The sequence below is a fragment of the Bombus bifarius genome, unplaced genomic scaffold (assembly GCF_011952205.1).
Source record: "Bombus bifarius isolate JDL3187 unplaced genomic scaffold, Bbif_JDL3187 scf7180000007968, whole genome shotgun sequence".
NCBI classification, from domain to species: Eukaryota; Metazoa; Arthropoda; class Insecta; order Hymenoptera; family Apidae; genus Bombus; species Bombus bifarius.
Window position 1 is genome coordinate 1,184,294 of NW_022884354.1, and position 23,517 is coordinate 1,207,810.

The following is a 23,517-nucleotide window of genomic DNA, read 5'->3' on the forward strand; positions in this document are numbered from 1 at the left end:
AAGGACCTACTGCGCCGTGACACGCAACGATTACGCTGGTCCAAGTGGACGTTAAATAACGATGAACCACAAAAGTGATCGAATGCGCGGTTAGAATCGGAATCGTTGAAACGCATTTAAAGACAAGGACTTATTTCGAATTGCGATAACGAGAGTAGTGTGATAAAACAGTAGTCAGTTATCAAGACTATGTATACCGTGTATTGCGCGTCGTATCACCCACGCTGCAGTTAAATATATCTTTGTATCCGCTTCGTAAAATTAAATCCAAGTCTTATAAATTATATTCAGAGTACTACGTATGGCGTTATTTTCGATTCGCAACCGTTTAAAATCGAATACAAAGTATAAAGCGAATCTTTGAGGATGAATCGGAGGATACGCGTCGAATCAAGACCGTTAGAAATTTCCAACCTTTTTCACCTTTTTCGGTAAAATTATATATTCCGCGTAGAAAAGTGAAATTTCTGCGCACGGGCCTGACTCGATAGCCGGGAGCTGCACTTTCCTGTAATCACGATTATTATAGTTATACCGCGAGTTTTAGCGCAATTACGAATAACGTGGAAGATTGAGAGTGTCGCATACGTCGAAGGGGGTTAAAGATAACATGGTATTCGTAGCGCGAACATCCAGAAGCTCGTTAAAATCGGAGGCGGACGGTTCAATCGTTCTCCTTGTTAGCCAAATTGGATAACGAGTCTTTCGCGTAGAATAATTGGCCGCTTCGTACCGGAGTGCCGCATCGCCTCCTGTGGAAGACAAATCAATTCGACTTCGTACTGCTTCACCGAGCAAAAGTGAAGTTTTCAACAAGTATGTCCAAACACGCGATCGTGTCTAATGAAATTTCAAAATATATAAAACGCACAGTATAAAAATTTCCCATGATAAGTGTTGCGATACTATCCGTGACTATACCTGCAGTGGCTACGAAAAGTAATTGCACGGTACTCTATTCGTTATCGCATTTGTGCGCGTAATACCTGACACCAAGCGTGTTAAATTTCTCACCGTTTGATGATATTACCATGCGAGGATAAAGATTGAATATTACGAGAATGAAATGTAGAAGCTGATAAAAAAAGGTTTCATTGAAAAATAAAGGCGCGTGCAAATACCCTTTTATAGCCACACCGTAGCTTCTCTTCCTTCCACGCATCTCACTCGCACCTGCCGGTTCTCTTTCGCGCGACTCGCGCACGTACGAGATTGGAAACATTCGCGACGCAATAGGCAAACACTCGGATCGTATGTTTACGTATCGGAATGTTATAGCTGCTCGGCAATCAGGTTTTTCTTGGGCTAGGTTACGCGCTATCGTCTGGGATCGACGCTGTTTACCGTCTCGTGTCTATTCTCGTGTTCTTCAAACAGTCACAGTTACCTGTGCGCGCGTGTCTCCGACTCTCGTGCGCGCTCGAAGCGCGTGCAAGCTCACACCAACCGATAGCGTAACTCTTGCGTCCCCGGATGTCTCTCCAACTCGACGAGCATTTATCTTTTCCTTCGTACACGCATTCAGCTGCTACGTATTTCATCTGTTCGACGAGGAAGAATCGGCGAATAGGCGAGACTTGAGATCCACTGGATATCCGCGACTGGAATTTCACTCCGTTCCAAACGAACGTCGTTCCTCCGCGTGCTCGGAATAACAGAGTAGTCGCTGGGTATCGTGGACGAGAAACTAGTTGGGACGCGTTTAACGCTACTTCGATCAGGATTTTTCTACGTACAGGGACATACGTCCCTTTTAGCGATGATTTTTACAGATCTTTAACCTCGTTGATAAATGTTTTTGAATATGTAACCGACGATACGATGTTGAATGCGAGGTGTAAATGCTTCGTTTCAAATACGTGTACGACTCGTGGTTTTTCATTGATCTAATTTTCTTCGATCGCTATCGGTACTTTATCTTAGAAAAGTAGTCGAGAACGTATTAACGTGTACAATTATGTTCCAAGAGTCAATACGCGAAGAAAGATACACGATAGATTTACAAACGAAAGTCTCACGATAAATCAATCATATTTCTCTTCCGTGCATTTTTGAAAAAAAAATATTTACCAATAGTTAGCAGATTACATAAACTTTTGTTGATTCTTCGATTACGCGTACAGCGAAATACGCTGGATTCACGAAGGATGTTATTTGCGCGATAATTAGAAAAGGCCCGTGTTTCCACGGCGACACACGTCGATAAGTAATCACCGCCTGTCGCGACAATAACTCGCCGGTCCGAAAGGAACCAGCGTCGTTTCTTAATGAGACAGCGACGCGTCACGTGTTCTCTCGGATAGACCGCCCCGGGGCCACGTAATGAACAGGTATCGCTCGGCCAAGCTTACGCTTTTCTCTAGCGCGTATGGCGGAACCGCAGACAAGAGGGAACGGTGTCGGTAGTGCAGTAAACTCGTGCCTGTGGATAAATATACGGTATTATATAAGTTGTTTGCTGTGAGCCAGAGAACGAGAGGAGAGAGAGAGAGAGAGAGAGAAAGAGAGAATACGCGCGGAATCGAGGAACACAGCGTGTGCGGATCTGTAACCGGCTTCGCGCGCGAGCGTGTTGCGTAACAATCAGCAGTCTGACGCGATCCGATGACTTCTCCGCGATTCCTCTACCTACGTGTCGGTCGCGGGGAAATTCGTCAAGAAACTTCCACGATCTTGTAACGTTACATCGTGCAGCTGGACACGTTTCGGAAAATCGCATTGGCATTCTTACCTCGGTCGTTTTTTCCGTCGTGGAACCTGCCGTGTATACGCGACGGAGTTACATAACGGAGAAGACGGTGTCGATCGTGGTTGCACTTCGAATGGCGTAGAAGTTCGGGCGCTCCTGAGTAATGAGATTCGAGCAGAATTCGTACGCGATGATCCAACAGCAATGGAATTAGAATAGTCAAAATTATAGTAGAATCAGAACGCGACGACCAAACACATCGAAGTTTCGCACGTCGAAATGGCGTCTTTGTTCGTTTTATGACAATTTCACGTGATCTCAAGCTATTGTCGGACGTTCTGTAATCCATTGAATGTTTGAGATTGCAGTAGAATTAGAACACAATGATCACACGTCAAAGACGATCAAAGGCTTTCTTCCATTCGTCAAAACGGTGTCTTTGTTGCGCCGTCTTACGATAACTCGAAGTGGTCCCGAGTTGCTGTTCGAGATTGCGATATAATTAGAGTAGTCGGAACTAGAAGTATCGAAAATTGTTTCATTCGTAGATACATAGTATTATCTCTGTTCCGTTGTCTTGCGACAAATCCGAGCAATCTCCAGTTACTGTCGGAAACTCTGTAAATGTATCCAACAACCGAGATTTCAATAGAGATAGACCGATCGAGACTGCAACTGGTGATCAGGCACCAAAGAGATCAAAGGTTGCCTTCCGTCTTCACGACGTCATTGTCACGACACCCTGCGACAGCTCGAAACGTTCCCAAGCTGCTGTCACGGCTTCTACAGATTCAGCCAACAATAGAGGATTTGGTTTTCAATCGATCCCTTGCCATGTCCGTATTCCGATCAAAAACTGTCAGCGGATGCAGGTTTCGCGTTTTTCTTTTTATCTTTTTTTTTTTGAAGGGTTCGCCAATGGATGCCCTTGCTAATCGTTATTTCGTGCCAATTTGTCCCATTGATCCAGGGGACCGGGAAGAGAAATAGCAGGCCGATGGCCCTGCTATTTCGTCGCATTGTCGTCGGACAAAGGGAAAGGCGGACGAGATCGTGCAGGCTCTTGCCGCGTTTCGCTGCCGTTTTCGTGGCCAGATTTCAGCTCGCATCGAATAACGACCTTGATCGGCTTCGACAGCTGCTAATGCGGCGCGATGAATTCGATTGGGTTAGAAGAATGGGGGTGAGTTGTACGCGCCACCATTTCGGAAGGCATCGGTCGGCTCAAACTACCGCTTGATTGCGTGCCAATGTGCTGCGACTTTTCGGATGGATCGAAGGGTGCCGACGGATCGAAATTCTGTCGATCTCTACAAGGGAGGATAAAACGAACGAAGCAAAAGAGAAACCGGGAGCGGAGAAGGGGGCAATAGAATCGCGGAAAACGCCTTTTTCCCTTTTCCCCTTCGCAGAATCGACAGGTTCAAAGGGAGGGCTCCGGATTTTTCTCGTTTGAAGACCGTGCGACGTGAGCTTTCAGCCAATTTCCCACTCGTGCAGGTCACGTCTTATTGCGCGACCGAATACATAGAGTTCCACACGGACAGAGAGCCACTTTTTGACCACGCTGATATACCCCGTCCCTATATATATTATATATTATATATATATATATATGTATATAAAATATATATGGTGTCGCAGTCAGTTGGTTCGAGGCATCTCATAAATATGATAGGAACGAGAGCTTTTCGAGGATACGCGACCGGACAACGCTTCCGTATACCTGTTCCTTCTTCGGCGTGATTCTATTCGGAAAAGAGGGATTTTTTCGCGAATCTCTCCCCCCTCGTTGTATTCCCACCGACCCTTGAAATCTCTCTTTTTTGCCGAACAAATTGTTTCTTTCATCGTACACTGCCTTTTCCCACCTTTCCTCCGTCAAGACATTAAACTCTACGAAGAGATTAAATTTTCTAAACTCATACGCAAACGATTGGTATAAATTTTTTCTCTGTGTGGACGATTTGTAAAAATTGCCGTATAAACAAATTTTGTTTTACATTTTCCATTCACTTTTGCGCCTAAAATCAGCCCCTTGTCTGTTATACGATGATTACAGATAAAGTTCTCGCGCAGTTCTGTCGACAAAATCAGTTTATTCGATTACGTTGCTACTCGAATATCATCGATAAAGTCACACGGCCGCAAGACCATAAAACGGCACCTGTTACAGCTACCCGTGGAAGCGAAACAATACCGACTGGATTCGCGGTTGATTCTACGTGACGTTCGACCGAAGGTGGGCCCACACACGGGTTCTTCCAGGCGTCACCTCACGTGTCGGTATTAATCAAGCGAATGCTCGGGCCAGATTGGTTAGTGGTAGGCAATAGGAGGAAAAAGTAACGGCTTACGTAAGCAGGGGACGCTGGAACATATTTAGTCGCGGTAACTCGTCCCGAACAGTCGAATCCTATCGTTGCTTGGGACTCGAAGCGTCCAGAAAAAATTGTTCCACTTCTGCTACGAGTTTGTCACTGTCGATAAAAGTACAAGAATAAGTGATTTCTTTGCGATGAGATTTTACAGGTGAGTGGTTAAGAAGTTTCTTTTCGGCTGTGTTATTCATCGTTTAATAAGTATTAACCGCTGGATATGAATTTATCTTTGTTGGTTCACGAGGTTTGTCCATTGGCGAGCAAAAATTTCGAATCGTTCTTCTATTTGTAATTGAATCGGATTATCTGTTAATTCTATCGTGAATTCGAAATTGAAGTTTCTCATTTTTTAGTTCGTCGAAATTTTTGCCAAAGAATTTTCCAACATAGCGGAATTCTAAGTCGATTTTCATTAAACGATACGATCTTTCGCTAAAGAATTTTCTAAGCTAGTAGAACGTTAAACTGATATTGTTTTTGAAATTCGCGGTTTCTACGGAACTCGAGATCTCGAAATTCTAATATAATCGTTGATATATACTGTATAGCGACACGTCATTTTTGTGCAAGATCGTGACAGCCACGAGAAAACGATACGTTCGTTCGATGAGTCTTTTCTATTTTATATCAAAATATTATACATTGACTATTCGTTGGATATTTTCAGCGTTCGCTGTTTATTTTAACAGGAAAGAATTAAAAACGTCGGGGACATTCCCAGCGCGGGATTACCGTTTCCGTATGAGCAATCAGTTTCTCTCACTTTATAAGGAAAAAGTATAAAAGGTACCGATGACTTTTATCGAGAATATTCATATGATTTTTCATCTTCCGGACTTGTTTTCCTTTGCAATTCGAAGCAATCGGCGTCTTGATTTTTATATTTTAGTTTTCCTGGAGAAACACGTACTCGCACAAACGTGTGTTCTTTGCAGATAACATGTATCTGCTACTCAGTTATGCCAATTTCCTCGTTTCTTCAACGTAGAGATAACATTTATTACTTCAACGTGAAGTGATACACGCATCGTGTCAAAATGTGTAAGCTGTTTCAAAGCCTGGCATGACGTAGGAGATATTTTTAATTAACAGAGGATTGAAAGAGGCTATTAAATCAAGTAGACTGCTCGAAACAATTACGTACATCATTCTTCGTGTCATTTTGAATTTCATGCTTATTACTCGTGTCTCGTATATATGCAGTCGCCTCGACAAGTATTCGCACGTCATTGTGTGATAGCATTTATATACCGGTAAACCTAATCAATTAGATTTAGGTATATTAAATTTCGTATCATCTAGTAGCAGGTGTATATTTACATATGATTAGAAAAATTTGATGTTAGGAAAATGGGATACGTATAAAACCTGATAAAAAAGCGTTTCGTTGGAAATGATAGGCATATGCAAATCGTTTTTGTAACCGTTGTATATATATTTTCAGCAATTGTCTTGAAACCAATTTATACGCCAAGCAGTTAATTTCCGCGCATCTGCCAACTAACTTCTTTTAAAAATTTCTATCGAAATACTTTCTACATTAAAAAATACAGAAAATCGAGACTAACGTTTTCCTATAATATCATGTCACACAAACTGACATCTAAACAGTGTTTTATTACGTTTAGAAGTAACATGCGTTTCCTGTTGATAGGTGAACTACGACGCAGAAAATATTCCTTCTTTACGATATCAAAACTACCTGGCTTTCACATTGCCATCATCGATATCCAACGTTGCTTTAATCCCCGTAAAACTTCCTACTTATACGCATTCGCTAGAAAACTCACGTACCTCGTAACTTACGAGGAAGAGTAGTGGCTATCGACTTCTAATTTACAAGAGTCCTTCGTTAATACATTCCTCGTAGGAAACGTTGCCTTATCTAATCTAAAACGCTTCGATTCTGCTGTCACGGGACCAGGAGGCCGGTGCACGATTTATTACTTCGGTCGTGGGGTCGCGCAAGCCCCAAACGAAATTCTCTTCGTGTTCGTGAAATAATAATCGCCGGTCAGGTAACGTTAGATCTCGATATCTCGGGGTCCCCGGATCGAGTAATCTTCTTAACGAAGAATCGTCCCTTGCGCTGCCGGTGGAAAGGGAAAGATGCGTCTCCAACGTTGGATCCAATAAGCACGGCTATCGGATACGCTTGTCTATTCTCCGGAGAGACGAAACTCCTGACCAAAGGCGTCCGCGAGAAGAGAGAGAGAGAGAGAGAACACGGGGCAAAACAATCTCATTGTAGGCTTGCGCCTTTCCGGGGGGTCGGAAAAGGTACTGGATCGAGGACAAACGAGTGGCAGGTGCGTCTGTTTCTAGGATGGGGACCCTTAATACGGTATTTCATCGATCATAATGCGCCCCAAACCTTCATCACGCTTTGTATCGCTCGAATGGAATTGGTGCGGCTAATATCGATTCCTTTTGTCTCTCTTGTTGACGTTTCTTTTCCCTCTGCACCTTTTTTCCCCGCTGTTTTCCTGCATCATTGTCGGAAGTGCTTTGGACACGCGTGAATGTGTCATATCGGAGTCTGTTACTCTTTTGTCTCGTGACAAGCGTCGAAACTTGGTTTCCCGAGAAGCGGAATTTTCATCTTTCCTCCTATTTTCAGCCATAGAATCTTGCTGACTTTGGTTGCGCTACGAATTTAGGCTCGCCGTGTATTGCTACCGCGTATCGAGGTGAAGAGTAATAGAATATGGTGTTTTTCTCTAGTAGGTTTCACCAGATATAGGTTACTATCGCGGAGAAAGTTTTCTAAACTTCATAGAAGCGATTAAAATCGTATTTCCACCGACTAGTTCGCCATGTTACTGCAGAACGTGGAGGACGGAAGGAACCGTTCGATTAATAGGAAAGTTTTCTCTAGAATTCGAACTAGTCCGTGAAAAAGAAGGTCGGTAAAAGAAGACGAAGAAAAAGAAGAAGAAGAAGAGCAAAATGAACTCAATGGAAAGCGAATGCGCAGACACGATCTAGAAAAGGAACTTTCCTTGGCTCCCTTTAGTTGTCTAGAAACTGGTGAAACTTTTCTGACAATCCTTTCTCTCGTCCTCGACGCGGTCTTTGTTCTCCATTGCGATTCCAACGCGTTTCGTCCGACGTCGTCTAGACCCTGCGGGACAATGCGCGTCGCTATTTCGGTAAAACGCGACTGATTATTCCAGATACGCGCGCGACCGAATAATACGCGGAGGAACAAAGCGACGTGACACCGATGCCGCTGGAATGGCTGGCTCATTATTAACGCCCGGCGAAGTATCGTGTCCCCGGCTCTCCCTTTGACGCCTCTATCTCTCTCTCCACTATTCTCTCGTTTTGTCACGTTTCGACCAAGCAACGAGGAAAATTGTCCGCATTCCCAGACTCGTTGATAATTCCCCGCTGTGATAGTGTTACGCGCTAGTGAAGATAGATGGAAAGTTCCGTGGTTGGTTGTGACCTTCGGCCACGATTTAGAAAGCGATATCGGAAGAGGAACACGTTGCCTTATCTAATTTTTAGCTCTTCGTGGGCAAGCATAGTTTTGTACTGTAATTTTTTCTCTTACTGTTTTAAACTTAGACAACATTTTGGGGATATTTTCACTTTTTAAGTGAAACGTTCAGAGACCCTTGAAAGATAAAAACTTGCTTCGAAGAAATTGACGAGATAAATTTTGCTCGAGATACAAACTTTTTGGGTTGCCTATGGCCAGATAATAACATCGACGATTACCGATGTAGAATTAACCGCTAAACATCGATCATTTTCTTAATCCTACTATGACAAATCTAAGTCATTACGTTGATATGACTGATATAATAATATACGACTATAAATTACTTTGCAACGATATTACGAAGCTTTAAGGAATATTTGAGGCACGGAAAAGTCCCAATTTTCGGTCATCGTTGTTTCTCTCGCCAGGTAAGGGCGGGAGGAGAACCATTCTCGGTTACAAAATTACGTAACCACGCTAGTACCGTGCCATTTGGAGCAGATGCGACGGGACGTAGACCATTAGACGTCGCAGAAAGGACCCTTATGCTCGTTTCACAGGGTCATTTCAGTTCTCGGAGGAAAGGTATGCAAATTGTACGGAGGAAAGGGCGCGTTCGATTTTGAACGCTGCGTTGTCCGAGACCCTCGAGCTGTTCGGTTTTTTGCCTCCCTTGCTTAAAGGTAATTCGAGTCGAGCTTCCCTGCTGGGACTTGGGAAACTAGTCTGCCGTCGCCTGCCCTCTCCCTTCTTACCTTCGCTTGCGAAATTGGAAAAGCGCGACGAGCTCGTTCCAAGAACGATCGAAGGTTCGCTAATGTACCTTACGGCGTGAAAGTAGAAAAACGATCAAAGACCAGCTCCAGTTGGGCAAATAAATTCGACACGGATACTTTTTCAATGTATTTTGTATCGGGCCATTTGAATATTATCTTTTTAGATCGATGGCAAATCTTGAAGTGTATTTTCAAAGCAAAGACTTTCAAATGGATGAAAAAGTTTGAAATAAATTTATTTACGTGAAATCAACCGACTGGAATTTGTAATAAGCATTTTATCATTAAGAATAAAAGAGTCGATGATTTTACTTTTGCTCGATGAATTAGAACACGTGGGAAGGAGTCATCGATAGGACTTGACGATTATGTTCCCATTGCAAAATTTGTAATTTTATAACGACACAAACATTTCTAATACAATAGGTACAACTCGTTTTTTCTCATTTATTTCTCCAACATTCCGACCGTTCTATCAACGAGAACCGAACAAGAGCAACGAGGGTTGCGGGAAAATAATCGCTGATCGAAACACGGCAATGACTCAGCCACGTTCCGTGGCAGTTGTCTTTCGGTCTTGCGCGTATTTATTTTTCGAGCGCTTCGCCTCCTTTGTCGTGGAATAATTCCGAAGGCGTAGACACGAGGCCAGGACGCCGGAAGTTCAGAGTGCGGATCTTGAAGGCGCGGAAATAGGGTGGTAATGGGAGCAAGGTGGAAGAGATGACAAACACCGTGGTTCAGAGGGAGAAAGACTTTGAAGGGAAGCGAGAAAAAGAGAGAAAGGAGGAAATGACTGGTAACGCCAGGAGCAGCTGCTTTCGAGCGTTTAGCGAATTTTGCCGCGAGGCATTAAGAGGGCCGGCCCCCCTTAGTTCTTTTTTCCAGCGACTCGCCTCTTCCTTCTTTGCTTCCTCGTTTCCTTTTCCACGCAAAAAACGAGCATACAAGGGCCACTGGCCGGATTCACACGCCGAGGATCCCCGACCATCGTCGTCTCGTCCCAATGAAAATCCCGCTTTCTCGCGAAAGAAGCTGCTAAACTTTGAAGAAAAGGTCTTTGGATCCATTTGGTTTTCGTCCCGTCGATTTTATCTGGGATGTTTGCGAGCTACCAAGGAATCCCCTTGGAGTTTCGACCGAACGAAACCCCATCCGGAGTCGATTAATCGTCGGAAAAGAAAATCGAAAGAGCGAAGGAAAGCTGGGACGAGTCGGCTAGTGGAAAAAGTTCCAGTTGGAACTGGAAAACGCGTTTCAAGCAGGTTTCACGGTTCGTGAAAAACGTACGCCGGTTCTCATGCACGCACCACACGCGAGCAATATGATAAATCTGAAAGAAGACGAGGACACTTTGGACGATGGTGCTTCGCGCGGCTAGAGGCGGACGTTTTTTTGCGCAACTCGCGGGAGAGAAGCCTCCCGGGGACATTTTCACCCTCTTCTGCGTGTCTGTGCGAAAAAGAAAGAGATTCGGATGCAGCAGAATGTAGATTTAGCCCAGGCTGCTGCTGCTTCCTCAGCGTTTCTCTCGCAATCGTTAAGAGAGGAAATCCAGCTTTCACCGCCTTTGCTTCGGAAATTATCTTGGCTCGCGAGTCGAACAAAAAATCTCTCCAAGAGTTTCGATTTTGAACTGTTCGATTCATTTCGAATCTCTACGTAGAATTTCGCCGCAAACGTTTCAGGACATATTCAGTATGTAGAGTCGCGATCCTGTAGAATGGCAATGAAATTTCAAAATACACATATCTCGCATAACGCGCACGATACGTTCATAAAAGCAGTCTGAATCTACCAGTATCGACGAATACTTTCGTGACCCACTGTATATCCCAAACCCATATTTTTTTCAAAATATACAATTCAAATACCCCAAGCTTCGAAACGATCTAATACTATAAAAGAAGAATCGGTGTCTGGCGACATATTCCTATATATCGAATATTAAATTGTTATTTAGATCGCTTGTACTTTTGCGGTACCTAAAAGGCAAGGAAGGGTGTACACCGTTGGCGCGAATTGTGGTTAACGGGCTGGAAAGGTAAAAGAGCAGCACGCGCGAAAAAGAAAGAAGTTTCCCGCGGAGTCGGCTCTACCACCGTCACAAAAGAGCTCGCAATATTTCTGTTATGGTACATTAAATTCGTACGAGTTTTCTAACGCGACCGCGTCGTCAATAACGGTGAATCGCCGAGAAATAACGGCGGGGAGAAGAGAACAGGAGCGCGCAAGATGGGAAAACACATTTTCTTTCCCTCCTTCTCCTCTCCCTTTTTCTCTCTCTCTTTCTCTCTCTGGTTATTTTTCTTAGTCGTTTTGTGGAATTCAACCCGCAGCCCTGCAACGAACAATCGATCGATTTGTTTCGGCCAGCTGCGCGTAAACCGCCAAAGGAAACGCGAAATCAAATTGCGTGGCACAAACGGACGCCCAAACTTTGAGAAATAAGTTGCAAATAGAAAACAATTCTTGCCTGATTGTCGATGAATTCGATTAATGCTCTTTGTCTCATCTTCCTGTTGCAAAGAATCATCTACGCATTGGTATGGAAATAAAACGTGCAAGCGTGCAACGACGGTTTAATAACTCTCTAATGTGCACCAGCAGTCAGAAATGTTAGGACGCTCACAGAAACGACCAGAATATTGTTAAAATTTCTAAAATTATCGACTAATTCGAAACTTGAAATTTTCACGACCATTAGCTGACACACTTGCGATTCTTCAGGCGAGTAATGGAATACAAAACCGCATTATTTTGAGTTGCGACGCTCTATACATCTGCAGCAGTGGTTCCCAAACTCTTTGTAGTCACAGCGCACGTTAGAAAATGTACAAGTGTTTACGCACACTTTGTATTCAAATTCTAAAATTTACAACAGCAGATGCAGCTACGCGATTACAAAAAGAAAGAAAGAAAGGAAAAAGAAAAGAAGAAAGATCTTGTTGAATTCTGATTCTGAACTTGGGAATCACTGATCTATCGCGTCAGCGTCATATCGCCTCGAGGTAAATCAAACAAAGTTGATTCCTTTATAACTCTCCAAACGTTATTTTCTGTTTATTTCAACTGCTGATACGTAGATAAGTTTACTACGCGATAAGTTTATTCCAACTATATGTTTCAAACCGGAACGAGTATTTAACGAAACTCGTGGTTTGGTAGTTATCGATTCTTAAAACGTCGTTGCGTTCTACTTTACGTATATCGTGTTAAAGTTGTTCAATGAATCACCGAGGCAGTGCCAGTGCGAGTTTGAAAAGCGAGTTGCTCGAACGATATGCCGATTAGGACAGGACAACAATGAAGCACCGACCAGTTTTCCTATCTTATCGAGTAATAACACGTTTCGAAGCCTGATACGCAAAACTTGGTTTTCCATCGTAGAACTAGTTTAGAAACAATACTTGTATCTTATCGGCTCGTAAAGCGTCGGAATGCGGCAGCTATTTTTGCATTTGCTTTTCGAGCCTTCGATTTGCCGGTATTGGTTCGTACTTGTAATTGGATGTGATGCAATGCACCACGACCGACAAGTTTTCGATCTTTGAAACAAACACGTCAAAAGAGAAACAATTCTAAATTCTAAAGAATCCGAGTGCAGAATGTGTTCTAGTTTTTGTTCGAAAGATCTAGGCTTATGAGCGTTTTACTAAAAAATCACGACAAACTTATCGAACGATCGAGCTTCGGTTTTTCCTTCGATAAAAGGGAGAAGCAGATCGACACGATATTTCTGTGGAGGCACTCGATAGCACAAATACCACCACTCGACACTAACTAATGTCGGACGACGACAGCGCAGTGGTTAGCGCCTTAGGTTACGAACGTTCGGGACCCCCTGGTTCAAATCCTGGCGACCGGAGTCCGATTTTCCTTCCACGATTCTTAAATGAGAAGAAAATACAGCAGTATCCTAGCAGCGACATCTACAGCCTGCAGTCACAATTATCACGGACAACACTTTTACACCTCATTTCGAAGATGAATTGGTTTGTATTCTCGAGAAATAAGCAACGCGATATTTAAATCAACCCCTTTTTATATAAAGCAACAGGTACGCAGATAGTACCGTGTGCGAATATTAATGCAAGTAACTGTATCTCGTACGATTGTCTGTCAACTGGGCAAGAAGAAAATATTAGTACCGTTGCTAAGTTTCAACGCTGAAAAGACGAAAGGCCAAACTTGAAAATGAGAATACTCGAGTTATTTCGATCCCGGTGCTTCGAGCTTACATTGTAGGTCAGTCTGAGCGGGACAAAAAATTAACGGCCGGCATTCGCCAAGATTTATGGGTGGGTGGACGGTATGGTGGCTCGTTTGCAAAAGTAGCTCGTGGTGACACGTTCCAACGAGGCTGCCGCGTTCCGTTTGACAAATGGATCGAAATTACCAATTATCCCCTAGCGTTTTCGTCGACGTCGGCTTCGATAAAGCCAACACGAGGTTCTCTGAAATCGAGCGTGAAGCGCGATCGCGATAATTTACGAACGGTCGCGCGAGCGGTTTTTGTCGCGCAATCGTGTGTGTTCTCTCCGATCCCCGATTCTCTAGGATCGAGTCGCGATATATCGTTCACGCGCCATCGACATCGTGACGGTTCTAATCGACATCAAAAGAGTTGCGGTATAAGAATTAGTAAATATCTCGATTTAAACGATTTTAATAAAGAAAAATCATCGTAGACGAGGAAAATTTTTTTCGTTACCGGTAATCATCGCGACCATTATTTTTTAATCGTTTAATTTTTCAAAGAATTCCTTTCGAATTTTAGAGCCATCATTATCTTCCGTATAATCGGAAATAAACTTTTTTTTCGTAAAAATTTTAGAAAGAATGTTAATTTTGGTGTCTGATTCGATCACGCACGTATTCCACGACACACACGGCTATTCAGACTCGCACGAGTATTTGAACACGCACACACACGCGTGGGTGTTCCATAACGGTGTAGCAGACCGTGAAAAGTAAATCAACGCGAGCACGTTCTCTGTACGAGGCCATTGTGTTGTTATTATTTCCATTAGTTATACATCGAACCGACGTTCTAGCTCTTATAAGTTTTCTCGCAGTCGGCGCGTGATGTATTCGACGCGTTATTCAACTCTTACGCATTTACCCCGATGGAATTTGGCATTTACACGTATCTAATGGTTCGCTTTTACCTTTTTCTGTTCCAGGTAAATCCACTGGCCGATCCCCTATGTATTCTTAGTTCGCAGCGAAATACACTCTCGCTCGACGTGGTACGTAATCCGCTAAGCGAGAAACCAATGTCCCGAAGTTCGATTCGTAGCGACGGGAAAGGAATTTCCTGTGGTCCGGTGACTTTTATCGGGAACACCATTCCCGTCCGCCTTAACACCCTGTGGGGAAGGAGCCGTGATTTATACGAGCTTGATCGGCCGTCCTAAGCCTCTCTCGTTAGAATCGATTGCGCGAGGGTGGGCGACTCTCTTTCTCTCATCCCCTGGCCATGTCCCCTCGGAATTAGGTCGTCTCGACGTTTCGATCTGATTTCTCGAAACAATTGGTCCGTCGCGTTGTAAGTTGTCGCAAACTTGTTCCAACGAATTTGTCGCTTCCCCGTGAGTTACTTGCAAGTTTCCTGCAAGTTCTGCGACAAAACAGGCGTTCGGTGAAGTACCGTTCCGTGGTTGAGAAAGGTGGCTAGTGGCATAGATACAGGTTTAGATGGTTTTCTAACTTTTATGTCTCTTTCGAACGTAGAAAAACTCTTTCTCTATGAAACATCGTCACGCACGTTTTATTTTGCAAATTTTATACAGCTTCGCGCGTTACGTATATTTTCGACAGTTTCGAACTGTGAAATTTTGCAGGAAATTCAGCTGGACATATATTCGTAATAGGATCGTCCTTCTTTGACACGATCTTAGACGCGAAACACAGCATTTTCTTCAATAGCCAAGATGGTCGTATCTACGAATTTGTCACGATCTATATCGAGATCCGAGGAGAAACGAACAGAGTACACGTAGGTGCTAGAAACGACAAAATAACGAAGAATATAGATTAGACCATTTAGATTTTCTTATATCATTGACATCATGTACAAAAAATACGTACTTTCCATTTTTTGTAGAGGTGATCTATAGCTTGGATTGCAAAAGTTACTTACAAATTAATATTCTATTTACAATCTCTCATTAAAATGATACGATATTAATTCCCCGTCACTTGTCGCTCGATAATTATTGCTTCTATACATCTCTCGCTTTTGCCAGCCACCTTCTCGACCATTCGCGATGAACAATTGCCCCTTCGTTTCGCGATTCCCAGCTCTGGAAAATTTTCGAGATCGCATCCTGATATCACGTCCGATGTTCGAGAGGGTATCGACGAGGTCTGCCCCGACGATTGGTACAAAGATCACACACCGTGATCATTAAACGTTCCATCGCGCAGAGATTGGCTCGTTAGTGGCGCGTTCAGCTCCGGAATCCGCCACGGGAATAATAATACGTACGAAGGGGGTTAGATTGTTTGGTTGGACTAGAGGGAAGAGAGAGGCGACGTGTATCGTCTTCTTAACGACGTCTCCTCCGGACGCACGGTCTCGAATCGACAATTTATTATCCGTCCCGCGAGGATCAATACCAGCACCGGCATAGAGGCGCATTCCCACGTTGAAATTGAAATCTATTCGTTGCCGCGTGCATTCTCCTCTCTCGTTTCACCGTGTGTTCCCGTGCACGCGTCGTTGTGAGTCTTGATTGCCAGTCGGTTGTAAAGAACGTTCGATGCATACGCCGGCATGCAGCGATTGCAAGAGACAGCGGCAACGACCGACTTCAAGGTAGCAAAGCCAGTCGACGGCTTATGTAAGCCGTTTGGAGGTCTGCTTGCGTTCTATGCGCTCGCGGACGACGTGGGAGAGGATCGAGTTTAGACGACTACCGACTATTGGAGCGTTTTTCGTATATCGATGGCCAACGTTGGATATCGAACGAGGCAAGTTTCCAAGAGACGTGGAAAACGAGGAAATTTTTACCGTTGAATGCTGCGCTCGAGTCGTCGCGATCTCTGACACTGTTGCGATAATTAACCGCGTATCTTCTTCTCCGGTCTCTGAAGATTAAACGACCAAGTTCGTACATCTTTGGACCCTACGTACAACCAACTCGTATCTTTGATTAACGGCCAACAGACAGTCGTTGAGTCGGAATCGATGAACTCCAAGGGTTCGGTGTAAATTAAGCGACGACAAAGCGTTTCACTGCTGGCAAATGACGCGAGTGTTGCACGATTAAGCGTCGCTACGATAAATAACCGTTGGATAGATGGAATATTCATCTGGTAAGGGGGAAGCCGTCGAGCCATGACGAGCGATCGTAGTTCATTCCTATTCTTGAATGAGCCTCGATGAATGGAACTCGATATAACATTCTATTAACTCGCGAGAGATAGAACGGTAGATATAATACTCGGATTTTGATCAATTATCCAGCTCCATTACCTCGATGCCCGTAACCAACTTTAATCCCACGATCGATAGCCAATGTGTTAGCGAATTTTTCACGGAAATCACAATGTTTCGATAACTAGTCTAGTCGTTGGAAAACAAGTCCGCTAATGTCCATCGACACCCAAACCGGACTCTATCGTTTTGCGTTGCAGCAACTTCCGTGACGAATTGAATTCGAAAGCTAAGGTGGCAGCAATGCACAGCCCACCTACACTACTATCGTCCATAAGTATCGGAACACCTAATGCGATTCGATTGAAAGCTCGATAATTTGTTTTTTAATTTTATTGCCAAATATCCAACTATTCTCGCATATTCTTAAGATTTCGGTTTCTTTTAACATCTTGCCGATATCTGGAATATTTTATTCCTGAAAAGTGTGAAATAATAAAAAGTAGCAAACATGTATCGCGTACTAAAGTCAAATACTTAAATGTTATCTACATGGATTTTAATAATATCCATTGGAATGTAATTTCCCAAGATACGTTTGATTGGACAAATTTTCCGAATTATTATCGGCAGTCGAACTTGTGGCTCGATCGATCTTCCGTTCGACCCCTCGAATTCTCCGTCATCGACGTGTCTTTCATTTACTTGCTCCACTCGCGGTTAGTCTTCCCGCGAACTTTCGATCGAGAATGCCGTCGAACTTTTGTACCTCGACCCTGCCGCCAGACATTTGAATGCAAATACGCTTTTTACTTATATTTATATGTAAATGCGGGGTGCTCCCGGCGGACCTGGAGAGCCGAGACACGACGCGAATGGAAACGGTGTGCTTGAAAGGCGAGAAAAAGGCAATGAGTTCGTGATACGTTGCAATTACGTCTTGTGCGCCTTTGCAATTATCTTTGGCGAATTTACGCAGTAGGACCTCGATTATTCGAATTAATTGGTTACAGAAGGACTAAACGCTCGAATTTTTTAAACAATCGAACGACTAAACTCGTCAACGCGGTTTATATGAAAAGCGGTACAATTTGTCGCGAACGATTATTTTTCTCTTGCTCTTCTAATTTGTTTTTCAAATCCTTCGCAACTGACAAATTACACATTTTCACGTCATCTGTTGCTTGCTTCTATTGCTACTAAATTTCTCCTTAATTCGTTCAGTAATTTCTTCATTGCACACGTGTATAACGATGGACTTCTAACGAGATCGCTAACCTGATCGAATATACAGAGAGTATGACATAGCTGAGTATATTTCGCGTATTTGGTTCCTGTTACAGTTCGATATTATTCGGATAGTCGGACGTTCGATCAAGAGGTATATTCTGAAAACCGAAGAAACGCTAGATGGGGCGGTTAAACTTAGGAGGACAGTGTCTGTTCACGGCACTGTGGAAACTTTCGTTCGAGCGCTTCGATTTGCAAAAGAGTTCTTTTCAGCCTTTGGACCGACGTTTGCCTGAAGTAAAGTCATCTTCGACGTCTCAAATTTTAGCAGACGGATAACGAGGCGGTTGATTCGTGCGTTATTTTTCTTATCGTGGCCCGAAGGGCGGCGGATTTCGCTGGAAGAACAGTGCATCCTCTCTTACGATCGTACAACGACACGGCGTTTCTCAGAGCTCGATCACCAGTCGAGTACGTATCGTTATCGGTTATCTAGAATTCCCTCCGCGGACGTTCCTCGTCGGAAGCAGCCTCGTGGTGTATATGTAGATAGAAGCTAGAACAGCCGCGTTCTTTATCTTTCCTCCGATTTCCTTCCTCCCGTCAATGCACTGTTGTAGAGGAAAGCTTCGTTCATAGGTCGTTCACCCTGCAAATCAGCGAGAACTCATCGAGGCGATTTCAGCTTGCGATCTTACTCGGTGTCGGACGCGAAGTTTTGTAGGTATAGAAAATTATGAAAGTCAAAATACTTGGTTTGGTTGGCAAGTAAACCGAGAGTTTGTATACAAAACTTCAAGATGCATAAATGCACAGAACGCATAGGTATAATATTCGAAAGTATCTAGAATTTTCAAAGCTTCTTAAGAAAGGAGGTTCCTTCGATTCCTAGAAATCCAAACAAAAATATTTCCAAGACTTGCTTTACTATTTTTGGACCAAACTAACTGTAACAAAAAGAAAAAGGAAAAAAAGAATGGACCAAAAGGTCATCGATTCTCGTGAAAAAATATATATATTGCTAAATATATCGTTATTATATACATGTATATATAGATTTTATATTAAAAATACTTTATACTATAAAGTTATGAATGGATTCGTAAGAATTCGAGTCAACCCGGAGTCACAGTGGCACCGAAGAAGATATTTAAAATGTAGATGCACTCATTTAAATACCCGGTCCGTATTCGCGATTTAATCGTTCCCGTTTCTTCGAGCTCTTTTCCTTGCCGTTCTTCCCCTTTCTCTCCCCGCCATTATTCCGACAAGAGTTCTTCTCTCGCCAAAACCGAGGAGAACGAGCCGATCTGTAATCTGAAAGTTGTCAGCCGCACATCGCGCGCTGTCCTAATGGAATTTGAATGTCGTTAGCCGAAGTAACCGGGCGTGAGGAAGGGACCTTATCCCTATTACCACCGCGTCGTCCCCGCAGTCGACGGGGAATACGGCCGCCGCAGGTATCGTCCTTGAGAACCATAGTCTGGTCGACGAGTTTATTGGAACAGGGAAACGTGTCGGGTCCGAGGATCGTTTTCTTTCCTCCTTTCGAACGTTTCATCTCGTCGTTTTCCTACGTTCTCCCCATTTTCCACGTGCTCTTTTGTTCAAGACGTATAGCCACATAAAAAAGGATGATCATCGTACTCGAGCATCGATGAGAGAACACACAGACTGTACCTATACGTGACGGCGAGAAACATTCAATTTTCATAGAGGGAAAACGAGCGAATATAATCGCAAATCGAGATCGGGTAACAGTATCTAGCGAAAAATGGCGGATAGAGGCAAGGAGGACTACAAAAATCTCTTCCGGAGAAGGCTTCCACAGTACATCGCTGCTTGCGCAGGTTCTTTTCTTACTTCCCGAAATTTCTTCCTATAGACGGTTTTTCAATATTATTTCGTTCGATGTAAACGATTTAACCTATTCGCCTGATAATTGCAATCTTTTTGACACGTTCACAGTTCCCTAACCCCTATGGTGTGATTGGTCTATAGTCGCGTAGATTAGACGTATGCGGGTATCCGAGATTACGGACTCGGACTAGCTTGAAAAGACTCAGGCTCGTTCGTATCCTTGAAAATTCGTTAGTCCGTGAAATTTGCCTTGTTTTAAGCATCGTAAAAAGTTTAGCAGTCGCCGATAACCATTGTAGCGATCAACGTGTTAGTACACGTAATTATACGAGATTTTAATTCGCGATATATCGGTTCTTTGGACGTACGATGTCGTAATATGTATGTTCTTGCCTTGGACTGTGAACGTGTTTTAATGATTCACTGGTGTGAAATCGGTAAGAGAAACGATCGACTGTAGATACATGGCGTAAATTTTGTAGCATGCATGGGCGGATTCTCTTTGGGCTGCGGAATTGGTTGGAGCGCGCCGTGCGTCGAAGTGCTGAAAGAGAAGCACGAGTACGATACATTCTCGACGAACGTGATCGCGTCGGTTTTTCCGCTGGGTGCAGCACTTGGGATGCCAGTGGTGCCTTTCCTGGTCGACAAGATCGGTCGAAAGTGGACGATGATGTCGCTGGTACCCGCGTTCCTTCTCGGTTGGATGTTCATCACAATTGGGGTGACTACGTTCGTGCTTTTAGTCATGGGCAGATTGATAACCGGCGCCTGTGGCGGAATGTTCTGCGTCGTCGCGCCGATGTACTCGGCCGAGATTTCCGAAAAAGAGATCAGAGGTACGAGAGAAAAAGGAAACTGCAGCAGAACTGCGCTTTACCGAAGGAAAAATATAGTTGTTTTCGATCGGTTTCAAAGAATATTAAGATTCTTGCGCCATAGTATTTATATCAGTGTCTACTGGGAACGAGGTACGTTAGAAAGTTTATGATAGGATCGCGAATATTTAGAGTTTCTGGCAAAAAGATGCTCCGAAGAAGAAACAATGCCAGGCAATAATAACGGCAATCGATAACCGATGTTTAACACAGCAGATCTATAATCAACGATGTAAATTATGGTAACAAAAACCTTCCTATTCGTAAGCTTTCAAACGTTGTACCATCCTCTTCAGTAGGCATTACTCTAAATACTATAGTACGATTTAATAAAAAGCTTGACTCTATTGTATGATTAGGTACCTTGGGAGTCTTCTTCCAATTGTTACTCGTGATCGGGATTCTGTATGCTTACTGCTGCGGCTACGCTAGGAACATCGTTGTGATATCGATTCTATGTGGTATCGCTCCTCTCTTATTCGCCAGCATCATGACCTTCATGCCGGAGAGTCCGCTGTTTTACATGGCGAAAGACAACGAAGAAGCCGCCAAGAAGTCGATGCGATTCTTCCGTGGATCGGAGTACGATATCGACCCTGAGATCAGCGCGTTTAAAGTCAGTGTTACACTTGCTACAAATACCGAAGTATTTGCGAGATTCTTACGTTGCTCGCAAGCAATTCGCGAATTATGTTCGCTGGCAGTGTGAACACTTGCGAGCAGCGAAATATCCAGCCAGGAAGAAATACTTTTTGCTCGAGAAACAGTACGGTAGAACTCCATTTGTTGGAACAAAATTTTAGTTGTTACAAACTTTAGTTATCGATCCGTGACGATTACGACCACGTATCTCAGACATCGAGTCAATTTATGATAAGAAAGAACAGTTAGAGGTATTTTTAGATGGATTTGACTTTTCGAGGCTACCGAGGGGTTAAATGAATTTCTGTCGCTTGAATCCATTTATCTGGACCTCTGGTTTATGATCTGCTTTCCATCCGATGACAAATGGAAATAAATGGAACTCTACTGTACATCAAAGGTTTATTTTAAGGCAAGTATGAACTGAGTATCGCGTTTTGAAGCAGCGTTTGGTACTTGAAAATAGGACCAAATAGACAAAAGCAGGCGCGAGAAGGTGACGTTCTCTGCGTTCTTGAAGAAACCAGTGTTGAAGACCATGGGAGTGGCATATGGGTTGATGTTCGCGCAACAATTCAGCGGCATCAACGCTATTATTTTCTACTGCGAGACGATCTTCAGGCAAACTGGCGTTGACATGGATCCCCTGCTGCAGATGTTGATCTTCGCAGTCGTCCAGGTGATCGCCTGCGCTATATCGGCCTCGTTGATCGATCAGGTTGTCGCTCGTATCTTTCGCAATTGCGACGAGCGGACGCTGCGTTTCGTCGTTGAAGAATTTCTGACAGGCTTTTAACCCTTTTAAAATCGAATTATTTTTGATAAAAATATCTTTCCTACCAATTACTTATACGCGACATCGAACGTGAAAGGGTTGAGAATGTTTCTTGCAAAGTACACAAATTTATCGACGTACCGAATGCAGCGTTCGTTCTTCGAATCTCCAACTCACAAAGGACAAAAAGCGTAGCAACGTTTGGAAAATTGTTATAGCTGGGTCGAAAGATCCTCATGATGATATCCTGCGGCGTGATGTGTCTCTGTCTGATGGCTCTAGGCATCTTCTTCGTTTTGAGGACCAACAATCCCGACCAAGCCGACCGTCTATTTTGGTTACCGCTCGTTTCTGCTTGCCTATATATCCTGGCTTTCTGCCTGGGTGCCGGTTAGTAACAAAGTAGCATCATCGCCTCGCTTTTAACGCAAATCCATCTCTACTTAACCCATTCGGAACCGTTTGGGAATTCGAGAAATCAATGAGAGAATTTGAAATCTCGATGGTACTGGATGTCGATAAAGACTCGTTTTCGTCTGTAAACTCTCGAAAGTCATTTTTCAATTTCACATGACACTCTTTTGCCGCACAATCGCGTTTTAAACTGCTTTTCCGAAAAACCAGGTCCCATACCATGGGCCTACATGGGCGAAATCTTCCCAGCGAAACTAAAGGGGACAGCTTCCTCCAGCGCGGCGTGTTTGAACTGGATGCTGGCGTTCATCGTGACCGTATCGTTTTCCTCCGTGGTCGATGCTGTTGGGAACGCAGCTGTGTTCTTTTTCTTCGCAATGATCTGCCTATTGAGCGTGGTTTTCGTGACATTCTGCATGGTCGAGACCAAGGGGAAGACGTTTGCCGACATTCAAAGGGAGTTCGGCACCTACGACATCAACGAACGATGATAGCATTCGATCACGAGAAATACATAGACAGATATTTCTGCGGATCTATCGCTGAGAGCACCGATAGCAGTATAAATTTGTCATCGTACGATAACGGCGAGATGAATGTGAAATGCCGGTGCGTGGATCGTAGAAACTTTGTAAGTAAATTCTGAAAAATAAATGTAGCTCGACTTGAACGAATATGCACGTATGTAGAAACATCGAATAATTAATAATTAATCCCTTAACTCTCACGCGGTATAACGCTGGATTTAAAATTATAAATTTCCTACCAAGAGAAATACTCAGAGAGTCTCATTTTCCAAGCGGACAAAATTCTTTTCCGACGAAGGAAGGAGATGCAAGCTAAACTTGAACTCTCGAGGACTATACGGTTCGTGCACGCACATATGCAGAGGCACGTACAATGCGTAGCTGCGTTGCAGCTTGCCTGCCCTTGGTGCGATTCTCGAGTCAACAATGATGCGCCTGTGGTTGGCTCCGCCCATGTAAAATGAAAAATCG

The 23,517-nt window shown here is 43.7% G+C and overlaps 1 protein-coding gene across 4 annotated transcripts; it reads left to right on the top strand.

Moving 5' to 3' along the window:
- Positions 1 to 5,068: 5,068 nt before the first annotated feature.
- On the top strand, positions 5,069 to 23,240 carry LOC117209600 (facilitated trehalose transporter Tret1-like). 4 transcript variants are annotated; one of them, XM_033451830.1, is made up of 8 exons: positions 5,083 to 5,221; positions 14,523 to 14,588; positions 19,563 to 19,800; positions 20,293 to 20,649; positions 21,048 to 21,304; positions 21,797 to 22,048; positions 22,324 to 22,495; positions 22,730 to 23,240. In XM_033451830.1, the coding sequence occupies exons 3-8, from the start codon at positions 19,725 to 19,727 to the stop codon at positions 23,008 to 23,010; spliced, it is 1,395 nt and encodes a 464-aa protein (XP_033307721.1). In that variant the 5' UTR covers positions 5,083 to 5,221; positions 14,523 to 14,588; positions 19,563 to 19,724; the 3' UTR covers positions 23,011 to 23,240. The 4 variants fall into 4 exon arrangements, with proteins under 4 accessions (XP_033307694.1, XP_033307721.1, XP_033307704.1 ...); XM_033451803.1 differs by lacking the exon at positions 14,523 to 14,588 and having other exon boundaries at positions 5,069 to 5,221; positions 22,730 to 23,010; XM_033451813.1 differs by lacking the exons at positions 5,083 to 5,221; positions 14,523 to 14,588 and adding an exon at positions 8,994 to 9,145 and having other exon boundaries at positions 22,730 to 23,010.
- The last annotated feature ends 277 nt before the right edge of the window (positions 23,241 to 23,517 follow it).